This window comes from Hylaeus volcanicus, chromosome 6 (assembly GCF_026283585.1).
Source record: "Hylaeus volcanicus isolate JK05 chromosome 6, UHH_iyHylVolc1.0_haploid, whole genome shotgun sequence".
Classification (NCBI taxonomy): Eukaryota; Metazoa; Arthropoda; class Insecta; order Hymenoptera; family Colletidae; genus Hylaeus; species Hylaeus volcanicus.
In genome coordinates this window covers 24586656-24614021 of record NC_071981.1, presented here as the reverse complement: position 1 = coordinate 24614021, position 27366 = coordinate 24586656, and the positions used below count along the sequence as shown (strand labels likewise).

The window sequence follows — 27366 nt, the reverse complement described above, 5'->3', positions numbered from 1 at the left end:
CTAGGGTTTTGCTCATCTCTGAAGATAATGCAACCAATCGCGATTCCTTATGTTTGAGTAACATAACTTAAACAATCAGAAAGAATCGCATACGTTGTTTTTAGGGACTCGTATAATTCTGAGAGAAAAGATAACGATAACGTGATTCCTGCGAATGTAACTGAAATTTTTGAAATGAAAATATGATACCTTGCGATCAAATTTTCTTAGGTTTATGGTTGCGTGACATGGCCGAAACCCGGCGGGAATAGCGACATGAGCGCTGCGTCGTTTTTATTAGTAATTTTGTTTCGTATGCTTCGTAAACCTCGCATGTTTGTTCTATTATGGATTCGATGAAATAAAACTGTTCGATCGTAGGTGTTTCGTGCGCGTTATTTATTTGTAGCATCGTTTGTTAGATTTGTCAACAGTGTGAACTAGCCTTGTGAAAAACGACGATATTTTAGCGGCACGGTCCGCCATTATTGGCGTTCAGGGCAGCGTTCACCGAAGGTTTCTCTTGTTTACAGTGCGAAAACTACTCCTACAACTTAAACGTTCACAAAATCTGCGATGTAAGTAACGCAAATTATTTGTCTGTTTCTTTAATAACCGGTTTCTTGTTGCAACCTTGATAACCTTGTTGACGGGTGTTTTCATATGGGCATAGGGCACGCAGTCGTAAAGACAGCACGGGCAAAAGCGACTCCGAGGCCACCGACAAAGAGAACAAGAGGGAAAGAGGTCGAGAAAGGGAAAGAAAGAAACGTGCTGCCTCTTCAACCAGTAGCGGCAGTAGGTGAGATATTATTAATTGTTCTCAACCAATTTGTAATGCTTTAACTGGAAATTCTATGCACTACATTTTCATTGTTTCTGTTCGACAGTTCCTCCGACAGCAGTTCTGGATCATCGTCCACGAGTAGTGGAAGTAGTTCCAGATCGAGCTCTACATCTAGTAGCTCCTCTAGTAGCTCTGGAAGTTCCTCTGGGAGCTCCAGGGATAGAGGAAGGAAACGAAGTCGAAGCAAAAGTGTAGATGCTTCGCGGAGACACGACAATAAGGAGAAGGAAAGGGAGAAAGAAAGGGAACGAGAGAGGGATAGAGATAGGGACAGGGACAGGGAAAAGGACAAAAAGAAGAGTAGTAATTCTGTAGTCGACAAACCAAAACCCAAGGGACGATCTAGGTAAATATATATTGGGTCTGATAAATATGGATAAATCTAATGGTTTTCCTTGTAATTTTTTTCTTAATTCGATTTGGTTTGTAGATCACCTTCACCACGTAGAAAACGCAGAGAAAGGTCACCCATTCCCAGACCAACAAAAATACATATTGGACATTTGACTCGTAATGTCACTAAGGAACATATTATGGAAATCTTTTCAACATATGGTCAGATTAAAATGGTCGATTTTGCTATGGATAAGCTTCATCCTAATCAAGGACGAGGCTTTGCCTATGTAGAGTTTGAAACAGCAGATGAAGCAGAGAATGCAATGAAACACATGGATGGTGGTAAATACAAACATCTCGAAGTTTACTAATTATTTGTCTTGACAAACAATGATGTAATAAGAAGGATAAATGTCTTTAGTCACCTTCAGTCCATTATAAATTACGATTAAGGTTTCAATCCTAGTAAGAGTCCTCTTTGCAGTCTCGATTTAGTATTGGTTAGATATACATTCTTTTGTAGTAAAGTCGATAAATTGAGACTTCGAGGACCTGCACCAGGATCATAATATTGATCATAATTCATTATACAGTTATGATGCACCTAATTGTAATTCTCACGTATCGATAACCAAGCATTTTGATTATGTAGGACAAATAGATGGTCAAGAAATCACTGCAGCTCCAGTATTATTACCAAAGCCACGACCGTTGCCGATGCGGAGGATGTCACCTTTGATGGGAAGAAGAGCGCCACCTAGATGGGGTGGCGGCGGAAGAAACACACCTCCGCGTTATCGTAGACGTTCACCACCGATGAATCGTCGCAGAAGCCCACGTCCACCTAGACGCAGACCACGAACACGATCTCGAAGTCCACCGAACAATCCACGGCACCGACATCGTCGCTATACGAGATCCAGCTCTAGCAGCTCTCGATAGCAACCTTTGTACATATAAAGCAAGAACTGAATTTGACCAAACGCGGTTCAACTCTGCCTGGTCGTCTTAATATATTAAGCAAAACAATTTTTACTGATTCATTGGAACCATAAATGGCTGAAAAAAGTGTACGCACTTGAAACGATAGACCTGTCCGCGACTTAGTGTTCACGGCGATTTACGTTTCCCAAATGACAAAACACTATTCGTGACTCACAAGTATTGCTTTCTCAAATATATAATAATTTCACATGTGTCAAATATATTGCAGTTGATTGGTACCTGAAAGTTGCTAACCCCAGGCAATAATTAAAAAAAAAAAAGATAGGATGTATCAGACATTTTAACATTCAACAGTAGTAAATGTAAAACACGAAAAACTTCAGGAGAAATATTGCTATCAAGTACGTTATTTAAATGGAGATGGGCAGGCTATAGATAGAATTTCGAATAAAGTAAACAACTTTCATCCGTTTTCTTTTTAATTAGTTATTTATAGTTGCATGAATCCGTTTAGGAAATTGTAAAAGCTTATAATATTTTGGGATGTTTAATATTCTCTTTTATATAATTAGAATTAATATCAGAGCGCAATCTATCGGCAGGTAATTTGTTCAATAATAATTACTTTGATTTATAAGATGAAATTATAATTTAAGTTGAATGAATAAAAGTTTATTCAAAGAACTGTTCGATGGAACAAATAATTGTGCAATGTTTTCATTCGTCAGTCTATTATTCGAATCAAATTTTGCCCATCTCCAAATATAACAATAATTCCATGAAATAGTAGGAAGAGGAATTTAATACTTTTTTATTATCGTAACACGTACTCTGTAGTATTTATCGATCAACCATAAATGTCTTTTTTTTTTTCTGATGACAATGAGCTGTAAGATGTTTCAGGCTTGGTGAAAGTACTAAAAGAGACAGGAGTTTGATAGAAACTATGATTATTAGACCCTTTTACAAAGAATCAATTTTAGAAAAAACCTATTCACACAAAATCCTCTTTTATACTTCGCGATATCTACATGAACTGAATCATTGCATCACATTGCAACCTTGCATCGATGAAAAATATCTACAATTTTCAAATTGCGTATGTTCGTTAATTATATAATAATATACAGTTTTATGATGACTTCACAGTATAAACGAAACAAAATTAAGAGCCTGATTACTCGACAAAAGTTCGTTTTCTTTTCATTTTAGAGGCACCAGAGTGTTCCGAATTCTAACCTGGTCCATGGCACGAACATTGTTATTTTTTAGAGAGATCTTGAATTGGCTCTCTGGTAACGTGTAACGACGTACATATACATACATCTGTATATATATATGACTGACAATTGAGAGGACGACGAAAGAAGGGTGGAAAACCATATTTCTTTCTTCATTTTTGATAAAGATACAAAATCAGAAGTTGCAATTTTTCTACGTAGCGTTAAATGTGTTCTTTTGATTAAAGCACTTTGGCACGGACAAACTGCTTTTGTATTTGTTCACTCGCAAATCCCGTATTTCCCGATAAATATAAATTTTTCTTTTCATCTCTCTTTCTCTCTTTTTTTGTTCCTTTTTTTCTTGAAAAATTGGGGTGACGCGAGTCTCGCCTCCGTTGTTTTTTTTTTCTCTTTTTTTCTCTCTTTATAATTTGTCCAAGAATTTGATTTACGCCTTGCGTCCGTCGCTCGATTTACTTACAAAATTACGGTGAAAAACAATTGCAATGCTTCTGAACGATCTTACTTTTTATATCACAGGAAAGCACCAGAGTGCAATTCTAGTCTCCATGCAAATCAGGGAAGAAGCAAGCTTGCGCTGCCATAAGCCAAAGGTACCTGTTTTCTTTTTGCCCTCTCGGTTCACTATCAATCCCTACGGTACAAATTAATCTCTACGAAGAAAATGAAAATTCATACGTAAACTTTTGTTATATTATATCGATTAAATTAGGGCAACATCATATTTTTTTTTTACGATCGTATCCGTACGTCAGTAGCAGAGATTCGTTTATACGTCGCAATAAATAAATAATTAAATAACTTTCGAGTAATGGTAGAGATCCGCATAAATTTTCTTTTAACTTGGATTCCTTGTTGTTTTTTTTTGTTTTGTTTACGGTAGCATCGTCTCGCATTCTACAATATCTATAATATTACACACGATACTTTTTTTGTTTTTTTTTTTTAAACTGTACGCATAGTTATCGTAATGATTAAAGTTTATACCGCTATAAACAGTCAGATCCCCGAAACTCGCAGATAATCACAATTGTCATTATTTCTTTCATTCCGTTTCGTGACAACACATTTCCCTTTTTTTTTTTTCATACCGATGCCTTGGCGCAATATCGACGTTACGGTAAACGCGTAAAAGTTATCCGTCTTTTGACCCTACGGATCGCGAGTCAAGGCATCTTTGTTAATGATCGTCATACGGAGTGCGTTCCATATATAATTGAAAGTTCTAACACGGTTTCTTCATTTCGCACTTCCCCATCGATAACTATAAATATTATATAATCTATGTACAATTTCTTTTAAATAACGCCTCTCCTCCGTTAGCAAAATATCAGCACCGTGGGGGGTGAGGGTGTGGGTATGCGCTAGTGCTCAGACTGCTGACCCTTTGGTGCGTTCGCTCGCAGAAGCCGAGGACGCTGGGAGGATGTATCATCGGGATTGGGACGCATCCTCTTTCTTGTGTATATCTGCGTGCATTAAAGAAGGGTCCAATTGTCGTGTTGGCACTCCTGGTCCTGGTCCCGCTCTGTGATGCATGTGTAAATTGCTAAGGGGGCCAGGACTGGGATCCTTGCTTCTCAGAGCATTCACAGGTGGTGGTGGGTAGCCAGCGTAAAGCTTGGCCCTCTCCTCTTCCTCTGCGCGAAACGCAGCAGCAGCTATCAGGGGATTGTAACGTAGTTGTTGCAAAGGATCGTAGCGATAATCTCTGAATGGATCCCCGGGCCAAGGACCCCCAGGTTGACCTGCAGGCGCCGAAGGTGGTGGGAAATGTTGCATGGGATGTCCACCTAATCCAGGGAGCATACTTCGCGGCATGGAATGCGGCATCCCGTGAGGATGCCTCGCGAGATACGAATGAGGATGGGGGTGATGATACCTGGTATCGGGTAGTGGACTCGGTCCAGGCCCTGTTGCGGATTGACCACCTGGGCCAGGACCCGGTGGTCTTGGAAGCATCACGACTTCGTCGTCTTTGCTTCGGGGTTCCTCTTTGACACGCACCTCGCCACCGTCCATAGTCACCGTTCCATTTCTCAACGGTGATCGTTCTCGACCTACCACCACATGCTGTCGATTTTGATGAAGCAATCTCTCGCGCTCCATTTCGCGTCTCTCCATTTCACGACGTTCTTTATCCCTTCTGTCCCTTTCCCTCTCAGCAGCTTCCTGCTGTTTCCTTTTCTCTTCTTTCTCTCGTTCTCGTCTTTCTCGCTCGCGCTGCTCCTCCCGTTCCCTCTCCTTCTCACGTCTGATACGTTCGCGTTCTCGTTCCCGCTCACGTTCACGCTCGCGTTCCCGTTCTCGTTCCCGTTCGCGTTCTCGTTCACGTTCCTCGAGTTCCGCTCGTCTATCGATAGCAGGCGGTTCTGGTTTCAGGCTCCATGCAACAGTGGTGGGTGGGAACCCAGTGGACGCTCGTTGCAATCTACAAAATTTGTTTAAAGGGATAAATAATAGTTAGTCCTGGGAGAAAGGTATTGGATAACTGACAAGGAAACGTTGAGAACTTGCCCTCTTCGGAATTGCGTCAAACTTTACACAAGGAGTACTTTTGAATGAAAATGGATTTCTGACTTTGCTTAAGAATACTCCCGTATGTAAAATTTAACACAATTCTGAGGATGACAAATCTTAGCGTTCCCTTGTGAGTAAATTTAAGTAATCGAACCTTTTTGAAATTGAAACGTACCCTCTCCACGGATCGTGTACAGAACCTAGCCCACCCAACGGTGGCATTTCTCTCGATGGTGGAAAACTAGAAAGACCAGGGAAATTCGGATTTGGCGCGCCGTACGTGGATGGGTACCTTCCAAACGGCGACATTCCTGTTCCTGTAATAATTTTAATACGAAATGAAATTATAATCCTTTAAAATTCTTAATATTTTGTCATCGATAAAGTTGATTACAAAACTTGAGATGTCATAGTTCAGTAATAATAAAAACCTCTCAATGTTTATGAGACCAAAACTTTGATTTTTTGTTGATAACATATCTTTCCTTAATAAAATGATCAAGACTTGTGTAAAGCATCGATTCCGTGAAGATTACCTAAATGTGACGCTGGCGTAGACAGAAAACCAACTGGATGAGGTGGAGGTGGCGCAGGATGTGCCTGCTGCATGTTAGTGGGGAATGGAGGCGCCATCGAAGGTGCACCAATTCCGAGACCACCTGCTGGTCCACCTGGATAAAGATGACCCGGTGGTCTCAGCAGTTCCGTTTTAGTATTAACGACACCTCCCGCCTTAGCTTCCGCCTGCTGCTTTTGTTGATGATGATAAATTTCCCAAGCGATGCGTACGTGCATTGCGTTCCATTTTCCAGTCTTCTGTAATAGACAAAACATAAATTGTAAATAACATATATTTTTTCCAGAACATAGATTATTCAGATGGTAAAGTGTTAATTCTCCTATTGACTTAATAGAAAATGTAAAAGCTTTCCATTTAATCTAATACAGAAATTAAAAATCGATTTACCTTTGGTGCGAACGATGTTAAATGATTCGGTGGTACGAAAGGAGTCGAAGGTGGTCCGATGCCCGGATGCAGAAGGCCGGCATTAAAACCAGAATATCCAGACAGATTTAAATTGCCACGAAAAAAAGGAGACTCAACACCTCCCAGTTTTGGAATATCCTTGAACTAAGAAAATAATTATTGGTGTATAAAAGCATGAAGATTCACTTCTACTGCCTTAAGTTTCACATGTCAATGATGTGTAGGTTACGTACGATGGGAGCTGGAAAGAGGGTGGTCGCGGCAGTCGGTGGAAGTAGAGGCGTCGTGTGTTGATGTACATGAGTGTGCTGATGCTGATGATGGTGCATCTCTGTCCTGAGGTATGGGGGCGGCCCCAGGTTGCCGACTCCGACTCCAACGTTTCGGTCTTGGGATGCCAAGAATCTATTGTCAAGCTCTCGCCTTAGCATGTCGGCCTGACCTGCGACATGAGTCACCCCTACTTTTCGTTAGTCTCTTGTTCCTCGGCGAGTCAATTCCTCTCTCTCTCTCTCTCTATTCCTCGAATTCCAAAAATTGTAACAGTTTGTGAACTTACTTGTTTGGAAAAGTGATTCGGCGGAGAATGGGTTGGGATTGGTCGTTGGCGGTGGTAACGAAGGCAGTGATGTGTGTGGACTCGAACTGGACACAGGAGGTGGTAGTGGTGCTGCAAACATTGGCGGTGGAAACGTGTGCATGCCCAGTGGCACGGGTGGTGGAGTTGGCCTTGGAACTGATGTTGCTGTTGCCGGAGATAATTGCGAAGTTGTGTTGCTACTGCAAATTAAACATATGTAAATTGTCATCTAATGAAATTTCGTTAAGGTGGTCGAGCCTCAAAACCTTAAAATGTAAACAATTTTCCTTGATGGCTACAAAATTATTAATTATTAGAGACTGAATCATATTTAAAATTTTGAAGCTTAACTGCATCCTTAAGTATGAATGTATTAGAATAATTTCCGTGTTGTTTATACCCAATCCATCCTTGTGGCTTGGAATACGCAGGTAGACTAGAATTGGCTGGAGAAGACGTGTTTGGCACACTTACGGGCGTTATACTACCTCGACTTAGGCTACTCACGTTACTGCTGTAACAAATAATAGTACTATAAGATCATTGTTGCAACAAATGTTGGGATTATGTACGATTACAAACGTGTACCTGTAGCTATCCCTTTCTCGGCTCGGACTGTGTCCACGGGGCGAGTTATTATTCCTTCCAGTTAAACTACAGGCTACCATATCTCTGTGAGCGATGGTGTTCGCTGTGGTAACTGTATTAGTTATCGTGGACACGCATGTCGTAGTGGCGGCGCTTAGCGGAGTATTGTGATTCGTAGTATTATTTCCTACAGGCTGTTTACTTATGTTAGTGCACGGGGAGGCTCTACTTCCTCTCTAAAAACGGAAAATATCGGTTAAACGGAAAACGCGAAAGAACTTTCATTACATGTAATGCCAAGTTGAACAAAAGTCCTTAGTATTGATCAGTGTTTCTCAAATGTCATCTTTCCATAGACCCTTTCTATAAAGGAAAACTTTTGGCGTATCTCCTGTCCTAAATAATATTAAACTATTATGTTTTTAGTACATACCCTTAATTCAAATTTATGATTTTAATTTATCATCGCTGTATCAAGTGAATTATATATTTTTAAACGTGCTGAGTGAGACATAACTTTAAGTTTATTGTTAATAAAATATCTTGAAAAAATAAAATTTAGAAAAACATTATGAACTTAAAGAACTTGAGATTAAGATTTATAGTTCATACCACACTATTCAAAGCCAGGAGCACATAATCAGAACATGATCAGTTCATAAAGTGTTCCAATAGACAAATATTCAAACATTCCAATAGTTGAATAATATTTGAATAATCAAGTATTCAAGTAAAGTTTAAAGTCAAATTCATTTACTAAACGAATGACATAAAAAGGCATAAAAAAAATCTTGAATGTCTTACCATGAAGACTTTTTTGTTATTCCACTACACTGTATCATTCTTTGAAGCAAATACTACTGTTTCAAAAAGCAATTGAAAGAATAAGAACCATCGTTAGATGGTACAATTTTTTATTTTGGTGCAATGATGCATGTGCAATATTTAATTAAGCTAGATTTTTCTTCTCGTCATTCTGTATATATAGAAATAATCATGGCAAAGTTTGAATATTAAAGACATAATACTTTGCAAGATATTTCGTACTTGATGTTTACAAGAATGTACACAAGAACCCAATTGTCACATTAAAAATGTTATCATCATATTAGATTACATAGTACATGATTTTTCAACACATTTAACTTGCATCATTCCATCAGGGGTCCACGGACTAGTATTTGAGAAATACTGATTTAGATGAAAAGAATATTACGACTTACCACTTCTGCCCGTGAAGAAGCAGAATGGGAAGGAGATGGTACCGCAGGTGGAAGGTATGGACTGTGATTTAGAGCAGTATACGGCGTATAAAGGGGCGGGTAAGATGGTTGCGTTTGAGGATAAGCAGCCATGGGTATCGACGGTGGATAGCTGGTAGTTGTCGCCCCGTTTGATGGTGCTGCTGGGGTGACACCTAAACTGGCTACCGCGGGACTAGTTGTATGACTCGACGAAACGAGGGGCACATTAGGTGTATGTAACGCAGGTATCGTAGTGTGAGGCTGCTGGGACAAGGAAGGAGGTGGCAGAGCTGGGGAAGCTGGCCGCTGTTGCGGAGCTATTGCACGTGGATTTGCTGCCAACGGACTAGTCATCTGAAAGTACGTTTAATCAAATGTATGTTGAGTCTGCTGAAGCAAAACGAAAATTTACAAAGACTTTACTTACAGGTGGCTGGGATATGTGAGGGGGTAGAGTAGGACTGGGAGGACTTGGCGCTGTTGGAACTGGTGCTGACGCAGGCACAGGAGGTGGTATAGGTGCCGGAGCATCCGTTGCTGGATTAGAAATTTGTCCACCAGTGTCCGGTGGTGAACCTCCTGCCCCGTTTGCTGGAGGCAATACGTGTGGTGAAGACGATGGCAACTCGTCTAGAATATAAATACCGATGTCAGACATGTGTTCACAGCACAAATAGGAATATCGCTGATATTTCTGAAGCATACATTTACGTGCAAGGGGTGGTGGGGTAGAAGATTCAAAGAGTATCGATTCAGCATCCGAGCCCTGGAATAAAATGTAGTTTTAAGAAAAACTGCTCGTTTGTTTTATTACATCTTAGTTCTGCAGTTCGAAATTTACATACCTTATCGTCTTCTCCTTCACTATCACACTATAGTAAGAAACAGAAATAACAAAGAATTATTACTACAGCTTTTCATATTTATAACAAACATTTTAGTTTGTTGAATTCTGACACTTACGATATAACCTTTACCCGAGCTGCAATGACTGCTAGCCTGTAAGAACGATAGAAATTGCACAAAAATAAGAATTTGATCATTTTTTTGTGTTTGTACAGCAATTAATTAACTGATAGTTCTACTTACATCGCTGAGGTGGTCCCTGGAACTGTCTGCGTCCTGGCAATCCCTAGGTATACCAGGGCCATGCAGTTGTTCAGATGCTCTGCCACTATCGTCGCTTGTACCTGCATCTAGGCCCTACAAGCAAAGCATAGTTACATAACTTTTCTATTATATGTCACCATAATATTTATATAGGATGTGCTGATGTAGATGGTTTAAACTTTAGATACATTAGATTCTGATTAAAAGAAATTGCAAGTACTCATTGCATTTTTGAGTATGTACAATGTACGATAAGATAGCATGTTCAGGTATGTATCGAAATAGGACAAAAGTATTTTAGACACTGCTACAGTGGTATCAGATTTCATCTTGTAACTTAGAAACTGTCAGTTCCAAACTCATGTTCGCTAATACTGTTTTGCTTCTTCTGATGAATGCTACACATACCTAAAGTTTCAACTAACAATTTCAGTGCATACTGTACATCCATTTTTGTTTAAAATTACCTGGTTGAGCGTTGAAGGTGTCAGTATGGAATTGTGTGTATAATGGTTGTGCTTGAAATGGTTTTTGATGTGATGCTCGTTGTGTCTATTATTCTGTCCTGTATCCACCTTCGGTTTCTCTTCCACTATTGACAGTAGCGTATGCAATTTCTTGACATTGTTTTTACCAGCTAGCTTTATTGCACTCTGTAATCAGAAACAAAAATTTCAAATTAAATTTTTCACAAAGATTAAACCTTATACGTAAATATAAGTAATATTTTTTATTGTAAAAATAAGTTTCATCCTAGATGCGCTAGAGGACTCGTCAATTCGAGACTTTACCAAAAAAATTAATCTCGTTACCTAGTTTATTGCAAAAATAATTTTATCACACGAGAAAAAAAAAACGGTACGTTTGTTTTTCTTTTATTAAACGTTTAGATAAAATGTAACTCAATTTGAAATGTTTAAGAAACATTCGTCGAAACTTAATACGCGATTAACAGTCTCAAGAATGTAAGATTACATTCTAAGAGAGCCGTCGTTATTTACAAGAACCTAAGGATGCTGTTGCGAGCGGTATCGCGATAAACGGTAACATAATCCTTACGGTGGCTCTTGGTACGATCTCTAGCTTCGCAGGCGCGAATTAAAATAATCAAATTTCATTCGTTGCGGTCGTTGGTTGCATATCCGATACACACCAAGGACTCGGGTGTACCGTTCGCCGTGGTTGGATTCAAGGCGCATAAAATCCGACCAACCAGCAAACGAGTATATTCAACACGTATGGTAAACACGCCACCACCGATCCCTGTCACAACTTCGCTGCTCGACCGCGGCAAGAAAGGAAAAATCGGCCAATCGTCGGTTTTCGTGTCACGTCGACGAATTTATCTGGTTGCGCGCGCGGAACATCGACGCTGGTTGCGCGCACAGTAGAAAAAGCCGCACGAGAACGCCTTTCCGTCGGGTGGCTTTAAACCGCGATGTCAGTGAACATTTCCGAACGGGTGGTGCTCTGCCCCTGTCCCCTCGCCGCTCCCGCCTCCCCGTTTGCTCGCGGTGTTTCCCCTCTGGTGCACCTAAATACCGTTATCGCGATCAAACATTCCCGTGTTTTGGGTAGACGAGAGAAATACGGCCGATTCCCGTACGGATTCTAGCTCTAAGACGGACACGGGCGTTCGCAAAGATGACAGCAAGATTTTCACAGGCAGGCACCGTGTCTCGTGTGCGCGATGCAGCGCACGAATGGTGGGGGGAGAATGAAAGAGGTAGCGAGCGGGGTAAAGGTGAAGGGAACCAGCGAGAGAGGGGATTGGAGGATGTAGAAAGTGGGAGGAGGGGCGGACGAAAAAAGAGCGGAGTGGGGGACGACGAAGAAGGCAGAGGAGGAAGAGCGAGGCAGAAAGAGAAGACATTGACCGAACGAGCAGCCGCGCGACAAGGCCTCCTTTGCCGTGCCAGGCCAGCTGGAAGGAACGAAGCCCCCCGAACCCTGACTTCTCTTTCTCGACTCCCGGGTATTACTTTCCTTTTCCGATAACTGTGTACCCGTTCACGCTCTTACCCTTCCTTGCTTCCCTCTTCGTCTCTCTCACGGATTGGCTACCAAAGAAACGACCGGGAAAAAGCCACTAGAGCTCCTCGGTGATAAAAAAAACTACCACCTAGCAAAAGCCATACTCCACCTGCGCACGTGTGCCAACTGCGAAGCGAAACCCCCTAGGACCGTGTACCGCGGTCGGATTACACGCTCCGTATCTAAGGCGAATTAATCGAATAAACCACCGACTTGGGAGTGCACCAAAAAACTGCGTAAACCTGCTATAATATATCACAATGCTTGAAGCGTTCCTTTTTCTTTCGTTAATCGCTGCTCCAGAAAAGCTATTCCGAGGTTGGATCGCTAATCGCTGTATTCAGCCACGGAAAATTCTGTGATCGTTAGGGATATTTAATTCTCAATAGATTGCGTACACACCTTTTTTAATTTCTGATTTTTTTTTTTTTTTATTCTGACACGAATCTTATTCTTTTAGGAAAAGTTGATTCCTAATTTGACCAGTCTCACATGAAAATTGGTGTCGATAATATTAACTAAATATCATACGATCTTCGCATATTTACCATTTTGAAATTCACCGTAACTTAATTAATGGTTAGAAAGCCACTGTGATTAATTTACGTGATAATGTCTTAATTGTGTATATGCAGATTTAACTTACAAATGTCATAATAGCACAGTCAGCAACAAGGGAAAAGATTTTTAAAATCAATTTTTAACAAGATTCGAGCATCCCTTTGTCGGAATAACGTACCCGGAGTAATGTACGTCTCGAGTAAAACATAAGGATATTCGATTTAGAATACTATCAGAAGAATTGGCTTAAAAACATCGATAAATAATTTTGCTCGTAGATGTTTTACTGTTGCAATCAATGAGAGAGTATGTGTTCGAAATAAGTTGATATCGAGACAGAAAAATGGTAGGCGAGAGAGAGAGAGAGAGAGAGAGAGAGAGAGAGAGAGAGAGAGAAAGAGATAAAGAACTGTTGGACGATCCTGGAGGTGAGGTTCCTCGACACGGGACGAGTAAAGGAAGGTCGTTCCCGGACGTGCGGACGTTCCACCGGTCGGCTACTCCGCGCTTTGGTTAGCCGGCTACTAAACTCGTCCGTACAATGTTGCCACGTCTATCCCGTTCGGTGTTGATACGACCAGACTCTAATTCAGCCTACTACTCGCAGTTCGCGTGTACTCGGTCGCGATGTTAACGCGTTCGTTCGTACAGTAGTGACTGTCACTTCAAATCTACACTTACCGATTCGACCGATTTTTTTATACAAAACATGAAAATCGTCCTACACGATTGAAAATTACACATTCACCTACATATCTAGTCTAACGTTCCTTCTTTTGACATGTTAACAAAATATTACACATATTTGTGTGTAGGATTTTACGTGACAGTCACTGTATATGCGATTACCGCTTTTCAAAAACAAAAAATGTAAACTAAAGTAACAAATTTTTGTTTCGCACATTTTTTTTTTTTTTTTATTTTTATTGAGTGTATCAATCTATTTGTCTTTCCAATTAAGAATTTTAATGTTTCTTAACGACGAGTGAGATTACAGTACAATTTACTACACTCAATGCCACATATAATTGCTATTACGCAATTGTTGTTAAATAATTAGTAATTGCTGTTATTTTGAAATAGAGTTGGAAATACGTTGCAATAGTGTGATTAAAGCTGTTACACAGCGGAAACATTAACTTTCATGACATAAACTTTTATGTATATAATGTTAATAATAAACGTATATAAAATATAAGACGAATGACTAGTTTATCTATATATGCGAAGTTTAGTGGTCAACAAATTTTACTTATTGTCGTACATCTAACAAAATACAAGGATACTTGATGATTATTAGATGTAGAAATTAATTCTGTCTTCAAATGTAATTATATACAACCGTAGTTTATATATGTGCTTTCTTAAAACTTGTGGTTGAGGGAAAATTAAAGATTGTATTTTTCTTTATAATTAAATCGTAAGTTTTTCTTTAAAGGCCCAGAATTCATTTCCACGCCCAATATAATAATCAGAAAGAAATTCAATCAAATTATTTAAATCGTATCGACCGAACATCGATATAGTCGACGACAGATTTCTTTTCACGAATTCAAATCACTTATCGAGCAACCAGTCACGCGCATTTCCGACCGACTCTGTAATCGGAGAAATACGATTCTTAACCTATCAGAATACGTCAACGGTCGCCCATTAAATTTGGCGGGCATCACTAGCGCCAAGATTAAGCATTCGCCGTTCTCGTTTGTAACAAGCGGATAATAACAGTCATTCGGACATCTGTTTGACGAAAATTTCGGCTGCTTGCCAGTATCCAAATTGACGTGCTGAGCGTGAAACGGATGCTGGCCACCGTCCAAAAATTATACGAAAGTAAACATATATCGTGACGGTATTGTTTATACTCTGAGTTACTGTCTTCGCGTTTCCGTTTATTCGCAAATTACGCCTTTCGACGAACAGAAATCTGCACCGTTATCTCTCGAACTTGTGAAATTCAACAATGGGAGAAATACATGCCAGAAAGAAGTAGAAAATTGGAAACTAAAGTTTCTACCTGCTGAATAATTCATTTAAATTATCGAGAAGACACTTCGTAAGATTTCAAAATGTCATAAGAATCATTTAGAGATTTTATATTGTTATTAGATGTATAAATTAATTCTGTGCCTTTCGAAACTTAACATATCGCAATCCTATCCATATGTTTCATTACTACGAAGGCTGGTGCTCTAACGAAACAAAATGGCGAGTGAATATTTCGACTCAAACTAGACTTATAAATGTGCGAATGTATAATTCATTCACAGAATTAATAATTCATCAAACTGTGTAGAGCAGAGAAAACAAACAGTAGCACGAATAAATGTACAAAACATCGATACGCAGCGCTTTTCGTATCTGTTGGACTAGTTTTGGTTGCGCTGTGTTTACAAAACAAAGTCGGCGATCAACGAGTGGCAAAACACGACTAATTCCCAGCAGGAGAGATCTTATCGCGAATGATGTATTTTAATGGCGTAAGTGATGTCGAATGGAATGCACTGACGAAAGAAAAAGGAATAAGAATGGCGGCAGCCGCTATCGAGTGACGGTGTCCATGTTTCGTCTAGGGACACATTCGATTATACATATACAGGGTGTCCCAAAAATGTTGGAACACCTTGAAAGAGGTGATTCGGGAGGTGATTTGAAACAACTTTTTCCTTAGCGAAAATGTTGTCCAAGGCTTCGTTGAGGAGATATTAACGGAAAACACTGACCAATCAGAGCGCGCGGATACCGTTGGAGCGGCCGCGGTAGCGAAGACTACGCGCTAGGCGGCTGCGCTCATACGCTACCGCGGCCGCTCCAACGGTATCCGCGCGCTCTGATTGGTCAGTGTTTTCCGTTAATATCTCCATAACGAAGCCTCTGACAACATTTTCGCTAAGGAAAAAGTTGTTTCAAATCACCTCCCGAATCACCTCTTTCAAGGTGTTCCAACATTTTTGGGACACCCTGTATATGTACATGTATAACTTATATAGTCAAAGAGAGACCCTCTAATCCGAGTCACGAAATAACGTCGAGATTATGTTTCCAGCTATAAAAAATAATTTCGCGAAAATCAATTTAAAAATGTTAAATTATCTGATCTTGAACAGTCCCGTGACGAAATTTAAACTTGGAGAAATTTTCGCTAGTTTTAATCTGTCAGCCGAAACGTGTTAAATTGTAAACGCTTGTAAACTGTGACCAAAGTGTGACTATATCTATTATTCAGCTGAAAAATGGCGACGACCAATCAGAATCGACCAACGTTATTTCGTGACTGACTTAGAGGCTCTCTAGCTTCGTCTAGTCAGTCCGAGCGACCGATGAGGAGAATTTAGTTCCGTGAAAACAAGACAGAGGGAGAAAGTGGCGAGAAACGTGGAAAAAGAGGGCAGTGGACGTGCGATAAAGAAAAGGAAAGAAAAAAAAAAAGAAAACTCGGTGTCGGTGGTAAGAAGATTTACAGTGGTGTAAATTGCAGCGATAAACCGACCATCTATGGGGCCACGACTTGTTAGATTATTTTCGTACGTAAATATTTTCCACTGATTTGCATGGTTTACTGGCCGTCACGTTCGGCGGACAATTATTACGCACGGGTTTCGAAGGTGCACGTAATTTCGCTGATTTGTGAGTAAGTGCCGCCATTAGCTCCGGCGTGCAACGTTTATTGTGGATAATGCTGGCCGCGATTGCTTCCGCATGACAATAATTGGACTTTAGCGAATCTTAAAAGGAAAAGAAAAAAACGAATCGATCATACTGCTTGTTCAGAAGTTTACCATGGTTCTTAGTATATAATAAATTACTTATTCTACGTATCGTTCTACATATTGTTTGCAGGCTTTTTCCCGAATTCGTGAACACTTTCTATTTCCTTTATCGTTATACATTTTGTACTACGACGTCGTAAAAAACAAATTATTCTTATGTTATTTAGAAATAAGTTACGTTGTAACACATGTATATTTAAAATAAATGGAAAGAGTAGAAACAAATGTCTTGTAAAATTTTTCATAGTAAAAGCTAATTAAAAGGTCTCCTTGGAGACTTCTATAAAGATCGGATTAAGGATTTGGAAGGTTCGCGCTTTAATGTACGAAAATCACGAAAATATCCGCGTAGAGTTATGATGAATTGAATGCGGGGGCACGGAATTAATTTCTACGCCCGATATAAAATCGTTGGATATCGATTTCGTAACGGGTTATTTTAATTCGGTTCCGACGCGATTAACGAGACCAATTAATCTCCAAGACACGCCGCGGGAACTGAAAGTAAAGTGTTCGCCTTGTCGCGTGTCAAATTATAACGAAAATTAGGTCAACTTGTTGTGCAGGTGCACGAGCCTGTTTCGTTCATCATCGATACACGTCCCTTTTGTCGTCTTTCGTATCGATTCGCAAACGCACGGAACCCTCTATATACGATTCCCCCGTTTTTTTTTCCTTTTCGCTTCCGGCTGTGTGCAAAGACAACATTCGCAAGTCCCGGACAAAAAGTGTTGGCTTACTTTATCTAAGGTGTTCCCGCGGCAAGACAAATACTGTAACAATTATGAGAATAAACATCGCTCGGTTCAACTGAAAATGCACGCGGCTCGTGTTTCAAGGTTACCGCATACAAGCTTCAAGGAACACTGCCCAAATGTAACACGTCGATTCTAATGAAATCTGGTACACAGATAAGGAATTAGAAAAATTCCTGACACGTATTTTTTTCATTCGTGTTCAAAGGGTGAACGAAATACCAGTTTAATGAAATTTCTCAAGAACTGACGGAGACAGGAAAATAATGTTAAATATGATAAAAGTTTGGTTGTTAACGAACAATTATATGGTCTGAATAGAAATGTTACTAAGACATAGGTGGCGCTACTGTATTTATAATTAACACTTTTTTTTCTAACTCCGTTAGTTTTTGAAAAATTTCATTAAATAGGTTTTCATTCGCAACTTCGAGGGTACTCTTTAGCCCTTAAATATGAATATCAGCCGATGTAAAAAAAATATGTTCGTTGATAAATAAAAATTTAGACCAGAGAAATCTGGTTTTTGATATAAAACGGTAGAATCAAATATTTGCCATTCAAAGAAATTAATTAATTTTCATAGGAAACGTATTAAAGCCTGAACAGATGAATCGTTTAAAAATTAATGAACGCAAAACGTGCGTTGTATTTGTTATTAGAAAATGTTCATAAATTTCACACGGGTGTAACGAGCGGTACAAATCGTTTTAAAATTTATCTATTCGACACCTATCCGAAAATGAACCCCCCCCACCTTTATCCTCGAGCCGATAGAACGCGATAAAAATTTAATGCAAATCTTCACGCAACGCCGGCCAGCGTTTGTATTTAATTAAGAGCATTATCGCTCAACCGTGCTTGGTGTATCGATGTTTTAATTTACCGAGAATTATGGATTCACGAGAAACGATATACAAGGTGGTCCGTTGAAAACAAGTTACCTTAACGTTTTCGCCATTTTAAATAATAGTACGCGTTCATACTAACAAGTAAAAGATGCAACAATATTATAAGTATAATATAATTATGATACAGTGTAATTTTATAACACTAAAAAAATATACATTGTTCCATTTTAAAAAAAAATTAATTTACTTTTCAAATATCCCCAGCTACTTTACTTACAACAAAATAACTTTTTTATAAACATTCAGTTGATAGCTTCATCCCCTCGCGAGATATTTAATCATTCCGATTTAAACAAAACACCCTTTATAATTAACGAAATAAATAAATATTCTCGTTACGCGCTTGCTAATATTCGATATATCACGGGCGTGCTCTTATAATTTAATCAACGATCAAATCATTTCGTCGTTAATCAATTGATTTACGCGTTGCTTTCGAGTTTCGCCCGTTACACCAATCGAGCATTACGAACAGGCTTGAGGCACGGCTATGATCCGGGTGCGTGGTCCACCCTTTTTGCGCCTCCATTTTCCTTCAAAATATTAAAACCAATTACCATCTCCATTCGACGGTTAATCGTCCATCGACTTTCCCGTGATCGTCGATATTTCATCCTGAACCGTAATCCAATTAAAAATCCTCGTTTACCGCCATGCTGTCGCTCATTCGATTACCAGGTCGATCGAACGGGTAACACTGCCAACGCGACGGACACAAATCGCACGGATTTTCAATTTCATAAAGGAAAATACGGGGCTGGTTCGTAATTAACGGTAAAATCGAACAAGTGTTTCTACGTGTAACATATAAATTGAACTAATAATCAGCGTTCGTCTAGAGACTGTTAATTTCGTTCGAATTGTACGAAGCCAGGTTGCCTGGTTTAGCCACCAAGTGGCCTTGGCGCCACTTACGTGGATGCTCGCAGCGGTACCCTTTTTCTTATCTTCGATGTAAGCTCTTTATGGTGTCTTTCTTTTATTTTTTCTTTCCTAAATTGCATCCATTACATTATAAAGAAATTTTCCTTACATAGATTCGTATATAGATTCGTATATTAGAACCAAACGAGTCACGAACGAATTATTGTGCATAATTATTTTAGACGTAAGCTGCGACATCGCTGAGGCGCATGAATCAACCTTTACCGACCGAGCGTGGAGATATACTTTGAAAAAATCGAACTTCGTCGGAAATCAAGCCCCGTCGGGGAGAAAAGAACGTTGTTACGAACTTTCGATTCGTTTTTACGGGTGGAAGCGCCACCATCGCTCGTTGCGCGACATTCCGTGTAAAAAGAACAAAATTCGGCCCGTCCACGCTACAAGTGTAGAAACAACAATGTTTCGCGGCGGGTGTCAAGGTTCACGACGGTCCCGTTGCGGTTATGAACGCGAGAAAAACTGCGTCCGCTGCGGAGCGAAAGAGATGCGTTCGCGGAGGGGGTAGATGCGAGCAGGGGAAAGGAGGGGAAGAGAGAGAAATGGGTCGCGAGTCAGTTTCGCCTGCGATGTGCTGTCCCGCGACCATCGTCGAAACTTGCGGTCGATTTTCACCGGGGCGACGATTCCGGCATGGCTGGCAGATTGCGGATAGGGCTGGCAGATTGCGAATAGTACTGCGACTATCCGAATATTTTACAGATATTCGTATGCTGGGAATAAACTTCAAATATCGCTAGAACGGATATTATTATTTATCAACTGTAGAAATTCATTCTGTGTTTTTATATTCAATCATATATAACTCTGGTTTAAGTAGAAATATTTATTCGTCATTGTGTGTTTTATTATATGTTAAATTACCAACTTTTTAAGTTCTTGGTCTGATCTTCGTTACAATTTGTATTTATACTTTGTGTATATGTACATAAGACTTATCGTATATTGTTTTGTAATTGACCAAATAGATAAACAATATTTCGTTGCTCTGTGAACAAAGACTTTTATTTTATTATTTTACACAATCTATTTGCGATATTTACACTATTCTCATCTGTGAACAAAGAAATGACAATTAAATATTGTTATATATTTCTTCTTTCTATTCGTCCATTTTTTTTTTTTTTAGTTTTTATTATCTTAGAAATGTAACAGAGTTCAGATCGAGAATTTATAAGGTTGATACTTTAATGTACCAAAATGACAAGTATATTTGTTTAAACTAGTTATAAGTGATTGAACACAGACGTACAGTATTAATTTCTACACCTAATAAATATTACCTAAAAAATATTATTAAATATCATTATTGAAACAGTGACGTTTGAATTCGGTCACCGAACTTCAAACCAGTGCCGCATCTGCGATATTGTGACAGGAATTAATGCAACCTAAAAACCTTTACATCTCTCACTGTAGCTTCCACGTGTGTATCGTCAATACATTGACGATGCTTTTCCGATGAAAATGGTTTCGGGACACGACCTTGTTTGAAAGCGCCCGTATTTGCGAGATACAAAAATGTCCTGGCAATTAGAGTAATGTTTGAACTCGTTTACAAATTTTTCATTCGCGTATATATATTTATAATGAAAAACTTGTTTGGAAACATCGAAGCTATCGTTTAATGTAGATAAATTTCTTCAATAGGCATAAAGACTACGAATATTCATAAAACTGACTATATAACGAGGAATACGAAAATTTTAATTTTGATTTGTTTACGCTAAAGAAAAAGATAGTGGCGAAGATGACTTCGTGTCTGAGAAAAATTCAGTGTCCAAATTCAATTTTTAACCAATCATCGTTGAAAACCATATAAAAATCAATATTTTCCAAATTTTACATGGAAAATTACTCGCATTCGATTGCCACACGAGCGACCCCCTGTAACACGTTGGTTGATTGCTGGACTGATACTCTTCAAAATTACTGTGATTAAATTTTGTTTACAGACTAGTGGAAACCATATAACCAAACATTTATCGCGATATTTGTTTTTGCAACTTCAACGAGGTTCCCGTAATTCAAATTCATTTTCTTCGACACTCCACTTTCAGAATTAATTTGTTCAGTTTTCACGATGTAAAGCACTGTTAACTATAGACATAGTCAAAATAATATTCGAATTACACACCGAAAATATTTGAATCGGCAAAAACGTTCGTGTACCGAAATAGGGAAAGATTCGGCAAGTGTGTAGATAATCGCGAGCACCGATTTGCGGCTCGGGCTGTCTGTCGACGGATCACGTGGCAGAATTCAGGCATCTCCGTTGGCACAACTGCGGCCGAGCTGATTTATCGAGTGGCGCGGCGATGCTGACCTCACTCTCTCGGTACGGCTAACGACACCGGGAGAGCTCTCGCGGTAATCCGACGATATATCCAGCTCCGAGTCGAAATTACATGCTCGTGCAACGAACCTTGCTCATTCAGACTCCCCGAGTCGCCTCCTCCTGTCTCTCGGCCGCGAGGCCTTTTTTGATTTATCGCGACCTCGTGGCTTCTTTCGTTACGCGGATCGTCCGCGAGCACCGGCTGCGACGGAGAAGAGCTTCCTTCGACGCGAACGAGTAGAAACGAACGGGGCGCGGTGTTCTCCCGTGGGCCGGTTCGATTCGAAGTAATCGGAATTTCGAAATTCAAGCGTTGACAGCGGAGTCGAGCAAAATTCTAATTCATATGCGAGTACGAATAACGAATAAAAGACAACTTTTGGTGGGACGAATACTACTTTCTGAATTACAAAATAGGGAAACAGAAATGGATGATGTTCGCTGTGGTTTAGGATATTTGTCCTTTGTATTATATTTTTCTCTCAATGGTTTAGGTTTAGGTCTCTTTTTCGACAATATTTGTGTAGCGTGTCCTTCGGATTCGAATTCGATAATTAAAAAAAAAAAATGTTAAGCAAGCGTTGTTTGTCCTGGAAGTGGCAAATATTTAGGCAATTATTAACAAATATATAAGCAAACAGCGTTTCTCATTTTCCAAGATTTCAACGTAACCGATGCTCTTTTAAATTACACGTGTATCCATTGCTGTAATACCGTAGCCGATAGATTGGCAGTTGCAACGACGACCTTAGGCGTTGTACTTATAAAATCATCAATTAAAGTACAGAGGCGATTTATTAAGCATTAATCACGACCGGTGATTACTCATTAGCCATTATCCGTGATTACTGATTTTACTCATTAATCACGATTACTAAGTGAACGTGATTAATGATCGCTTGTTACCCAACCAAAGAAAACACCTTACCCGAACGGATACCCGTTAATAGGCCTACTCTCTGTCCAATTATACTCCAACAAAAAAAATTGCTTCCATATCTCGGGTAGAAGAACCGATCACGCGCCCAGACAATCAACGCCCCCGTAATCAGCGCGCGTAACGCTCACTGTTTCCAATCACGAGCTTGATTGGCGAATTCATTCCCTTCGCATGAAATCGTCGCGGTGTGAGACAATGAAACAGGTTTGCGAAACAAAATACCGCTTCCGTACGTGAATTCGATCCGTGCAAACAGCGCGTGGCGCGAAACCAGTGGTTCACAACGGAAACCATATCGCGTTCATCTGTACCGACATCGCAACGTGTTTATTGGAGGTGGAGGGAGGTGTGCAAAATATTGGCTCGTTGATCTCTATAAGGTGGTATCTCGAAAGAATCGATTTGGGGGGTTGGAAGCACAGAGACGAAAAAGTACGGTGAATTAGGCCGCGGGCCAAAGGAGGTTGGGGAACACTGATGTAAACAATGAAATCATCGCGGAACGGATAGGAGCGAGTACCATTGTAAATAATACACCGTGTAGAATCGGTCTCGCGAGAAGACGATTCTTACGTAACCGAGCGAGTTCGGCACCGCGACGTGACACTGACCTCGCTCTAAGCCCGTAAGTGGCTGTTAATTATCAAGTGGCGACGATTTCAACGATTTCATCGCGCGCCGGGACTGAAAGAGGAAAGAGAACCTCTCTACAGGGTGTTCCGTTACAAATGGATTCCTGTGTTCCTCTAACTTTGGAATAGTTGGAACAAACAAAAGTTTGATCGATCGATGACATTAATATTCAAATATAAATAATATTTGGCAGCAGGCTGAGCTTGCTTCTCGACAAAATCTAACAATTTCTCGTCAGCCGTGAGAAATAAAAATTTGAATAACATTTGTGTTTACTATATTGTCTTTCTATCTCTTTTTTTTATTGATTTCGTATCGTATCGTTTCGAAATACGATTGAAATAGAATCGAAGAAATATGAGTTATGCGACAATAATGGAGTGACTTCGATTCCGTCGGAAGAGACTTCTGCGAAACTAGAGCATTAATGGATTTTTTTTATGAATTTTTTATTCAGACAGTATTCATGGCAGTCTGTTTTTTTTCTCTTTAAAATTTGAATATTTATCTAGGCTCGAAGAGCATATTTTTTACAAAGGACAAATATGTATTATACATCAACTTATTGATCAAGTATCATCAACCGTAGGTTATCGATGAAAAGGAATGTGTTTCCGTATTTTTTTTTTTTTTAAACTATATTAATGCGAAGGAGAAAATTGTCATAGTTTCATTGACTCGGATACAAATTGCTTAGTCATAAATATATTTGTTTTAAATAGTTGGAAATGATGTTAAACGAATAGGAATTTGATTGTTTTCTGGAAGGAGGCTAAGAATTTTTCTTCGTTGCGAAACACCACACTACACTCCTATGGTTGCGGAAAAGCGGAGCAGAACATCCCTGCAAAGATTTATGCAATTATCGAGGTATCCAATCCAATAAGGAGACCCACTTACACAATATTGTCTACGCGACTTATGACCTAAGCTTGACTCTTCATGTAATCGTTAGTCTTTCTTACCAAGAACATATGTTTCTCTCAAATGGAAGATGTGACACTTGATATTATATTAATACATTTACATATATGTAAAGTATTTTACATTCGGATAGATCAAGAAATTTAAGGATATGAATGTAAGAAATGTGACTTAACGATTATGACTAAATAATACGTAATTAATGCGAACATTATTTCTTAATTATATAAGGAAAATAATTAGCTGAGAATGTTAAATTATTCTTGCTTGTTTAATATGTTTCTTAATATGTTGATCATAGTTAAGTTCAATTAAAATGTCGTGAATAGTAATGTTGCAAGAACAATCGTCAATAGTAATGTTGTATTAAAATTGAATTTCCAATAACTTTGGTTACATGGATTTTTATTGTGCGAGTAATGATAAGCGAGTTAATTAAGGTTTATTGTTGCAAGTAATAGTAATAGTTGCTTGTTTAATATGTTTCTTAATATGTTGATCATAGTTAAGTTCAATTAAAATGTCGTGAATAGTAATGCGATTTGCTTTGACCGGGACACCGTGTAGAATGGTTGCAACTAATCAGTACGGTCGGATATCGCAATATACGGGATACGGTCGGTTAGTTCTGAACACGACGAGTTTACCCTAACGTAATTAATGTCCGTCGCCCAATGTGACGTGTAACGACAAATTCGTTCGACGTCGCTATTCACGGAACCAGAGGAACAGAAAGAGGGATTATCGTTGCGCGTTTTTAGCCCAATCAATTACAAACGGTCGTCCTACTTTCAACACTCACGTGGCTATCCCTGGATCAATCTAAGCCCAGGAAATACATTTAAAAAAAAAAAAAGAAAAAAAAAAGATCAATTTTGTTCCCGATTCGCAACGTTTATTGTTTTATTCCGTGGTACACAAATACTGTCAACAGTATCAAAAATTTATGTGAAATAAACAAAATTTCAAAATTTAATTTCCAAACCTTTTTGTTGTATTTTAATTAAAATTTGTGCGAAACGAGAAAGTTTCAAAATTAAATTTCCAATCACTTTTGTCATAAGTGTTTTCATTGTAAAAGTGACAATAAGCGAGTTAATTACACTTTATGATTGCCGGCCTTTCTAAAACGCAATTCTCGCACGAGCTACCAATATCTCCGTTACTATCAATTTTAGCTAAAATTTGCGTGCAACGAAAAAGTATTAAAATTGAATTTCCAATAACTTTGGTTACATGGATTTTTATTGTGCGAGTAATGATAAGCGAGTTAATTAAGGTTTATTGTTGCCGTCCTTCCCAAAGCACAATTTCCGGAAAAAGTGTCGATACCTCCGTTACTATCAATTTTACCTAAAATTTGTACGGAGCGAAAAAGTTTCAAAATTAAATTTCCGATCACGTTTGTTGTAAAGATTTTCGATATAAAAGTGACGACAAGTGAGTTAACGTACGTTTCATTTTAATTTCAAGAAGTTACTAGAAATTTATTTCTCGCATATAATCATTGCAGTATCAATGAAAATTCAAAAAGAATTTCAATTATCAATCATACTTGTGGTTTATCGGTAATGTTTCGTACTGATTTTGCAGTTCGCAATCAAATTGATCTGGCATTAACATAAGTACCGTCTGATTGCTTCAATAAAACGTACACCGTATCTATTTTTCACGGTTGACTTTATACTAATATATAGACGATCGATAAGAAGGCTCTTATTTAAAGAAATTTATTTATTAGTCGCGTGAAATCTAACGTGTTTGAACAGAGCTACGGTATCCTAATTGATGATCGATACTTAAAGAAAAACGAGAATAGATACGCTTAGGCGTGTCAGCCACTTCAACAGAAGCGTGTTTAATCATTTTGGGCCTTAATCGCTTCAGATAAGACCACTAGATACCAGTCACAGAAGGTTAAACAATAGTTTGCTTTATCGATAGCGAAAGAGAAAATAAAATATTACTAAGCATCAGATTAGATCAAGTCAGATTGCTAGTCGTAATTCTCGGAATACTCTTGAACGTCCAAACCATTTTTTTCGAACAATATACAATTATCCACAACATTTCTTTCACAGAATATTCTACGAATTTATAATATTTTTAAACAATATCCTATCTTCGTATCATTTTCTCAGGCATTGCTCGATAGTGGAAGAGAAGACACGATACTAATTAATATCAGATATTTCTCGTATACGTATATAGAATATTTCAAAGCAAATCTCTATGTTCATATAATTTTTCGAAACAATATTCTTTGTTTACATCACTTTGTTTACATCGTGTTGTGTTGTAGAATCGTTCTACGGCGTGTTATAGCGCGATTAAGTGTCACCCCGTATTCGAGAAAGGAAAACAATGTCCACTTAGAAAGCTTGCGAAGCTTCGCGTACAGGGTTAAATATATTCTCAGCCGTGTGTATTTTCAGGTCATTCATAAATGTTTGCGGACACATGTAACGCGGATAGAAGTCGTTCTCCTTTAAATACCCCGCTCAAAATAATTAGAGGATCGCCCACTCGCGTGATTTTATCTTTCCATGAAGTTGCCAAAGTTTGGAAGCTCTATAAATATAAATTTATATACAGGGTGAGGCAGCTAAACTGTTACGGAGCGATAATGCCTAAACTAAATATCAGAAGGTTCCAGGCTATCATATATACTCCGCACGCAATATTTGTATGATTTATATTACATTACCGAGTGCACATTGCGAAAGAAACTTTTGGGACAACCTAAGAAGGCAGAAAAAATATTAGGTTGTGGACATTGTTTTCCTTTCTCGAATACGGGGTGACACTTAATCGCGCTATAACACTGGTACACGAAGTAACCGAGTGCACATTGCGAAAGAAATTTTTGGGACAACCTAATATTTTTTCTGCCTTCTTAGGTTGTCCCAAAAGTTTCTTTCGCAATGTGCACTCGGTTACTTCGTGTACCAGTGTTTACATAAATAGACAACCTAATTTCTTAGATGTTAATGATTGTAACAGTAACGAAGCAAAATGAATCGTACGCAATTCAATAATCCAACGTTGGATATAAAATATTGTGCATGTATTACCTATTAACGAAACAGAAGAAACTTTTGGGACAACCTAATAGTTCGATCCACGAATAGTTAAAACGCCAGAAATCCCAATAACAGGACCGCCCGCAATCGCGTC

The 27366-nt window shown here is 39.0% G+C and overlaps 2 protein-coding genes across 6 annotated transcripts in view; one reads left to right on the top strand and one right to left on the bottom strand.

Annotated features, from left to right (window-relative positions):
- The first annotated feature begins 218 nt into the window (after positions 1-218).
- LOC128879055 (RNA-binding protein with serine-rich domain 1-B-like) lies at positions 219-2191 on the top strand. The gene is made up of 5 exons (XM_054127867.1): positions 219-557; positions 653-781; positions 870-1172; positions 1257-1504; positions 1815-2191. Coding segments are annotated over exons 1-5 (972 nt in total). The 5' UTR covers positions 219-555; the 3' UTR covers positions 2105-2191.
- Positions 2192-2952: 761 nt separating this feature from the next.
- Positions 2953-27366, bottom strand: part of LOC128879054 (autism susceptibility gene 2 protein-like) — a 38144-nt gene continuing 13730 nt past the window's right edge. The window contains exons 2-16 of one of the 5 annotated variants that reach the window (XM_054127866.1): positions 10849-11034; positions 10361-10474; positions 10235-10270; positions 10117-10143; positions 9977-10037; positions 9699-9901; positions 9251-9625; positions 8028-8263; positions 7840-7950; positions 7419-7639; positions 7093-7301; positions 6839-7003; positions 6408-6687; positions 6026-6188; positions 2953-5782 (exon numbers count right to left, since the gene is read on the bottom strand). In XM_054127866.1, coding sequence (XP_053983841.1) covers positions 4783-5782; positions 6026-6188; positions 6408-6687; positions 6839-7003; positions 7093-7301; positions 7419-7639; positions 7840-7950; positions 8028-8263; positions 9251-9625; positions 9699-9901; positions 9977-10037; positions 10117-10143; positions 10235-10270; positions 10361-10474; positions 10849-11034 — 3387 coding nt within the window. In that variant the 3' untranslated portion in view covers positions 2953-4782. Of the gene's footprint in view, positions 5783-6025; positions 6189-6407; positions 6688-6838; positions 7004-7092; positions 7320-7418; positions 7640-7839; positions 7954-8027; positions 8264-9250; positions 9626-9698; positions 9902-9976; positions 10038-10116; positions 10144-10234; positions 10271-10360; positions 10475-10848; positions 11035-27366 lie in introns of all 5 variants that reach the window. The other 4 variants (XM_054127864.1, XM_054127863.1, XM_054127862.1 and 1 more) reach the window with 4 other exon arrangements.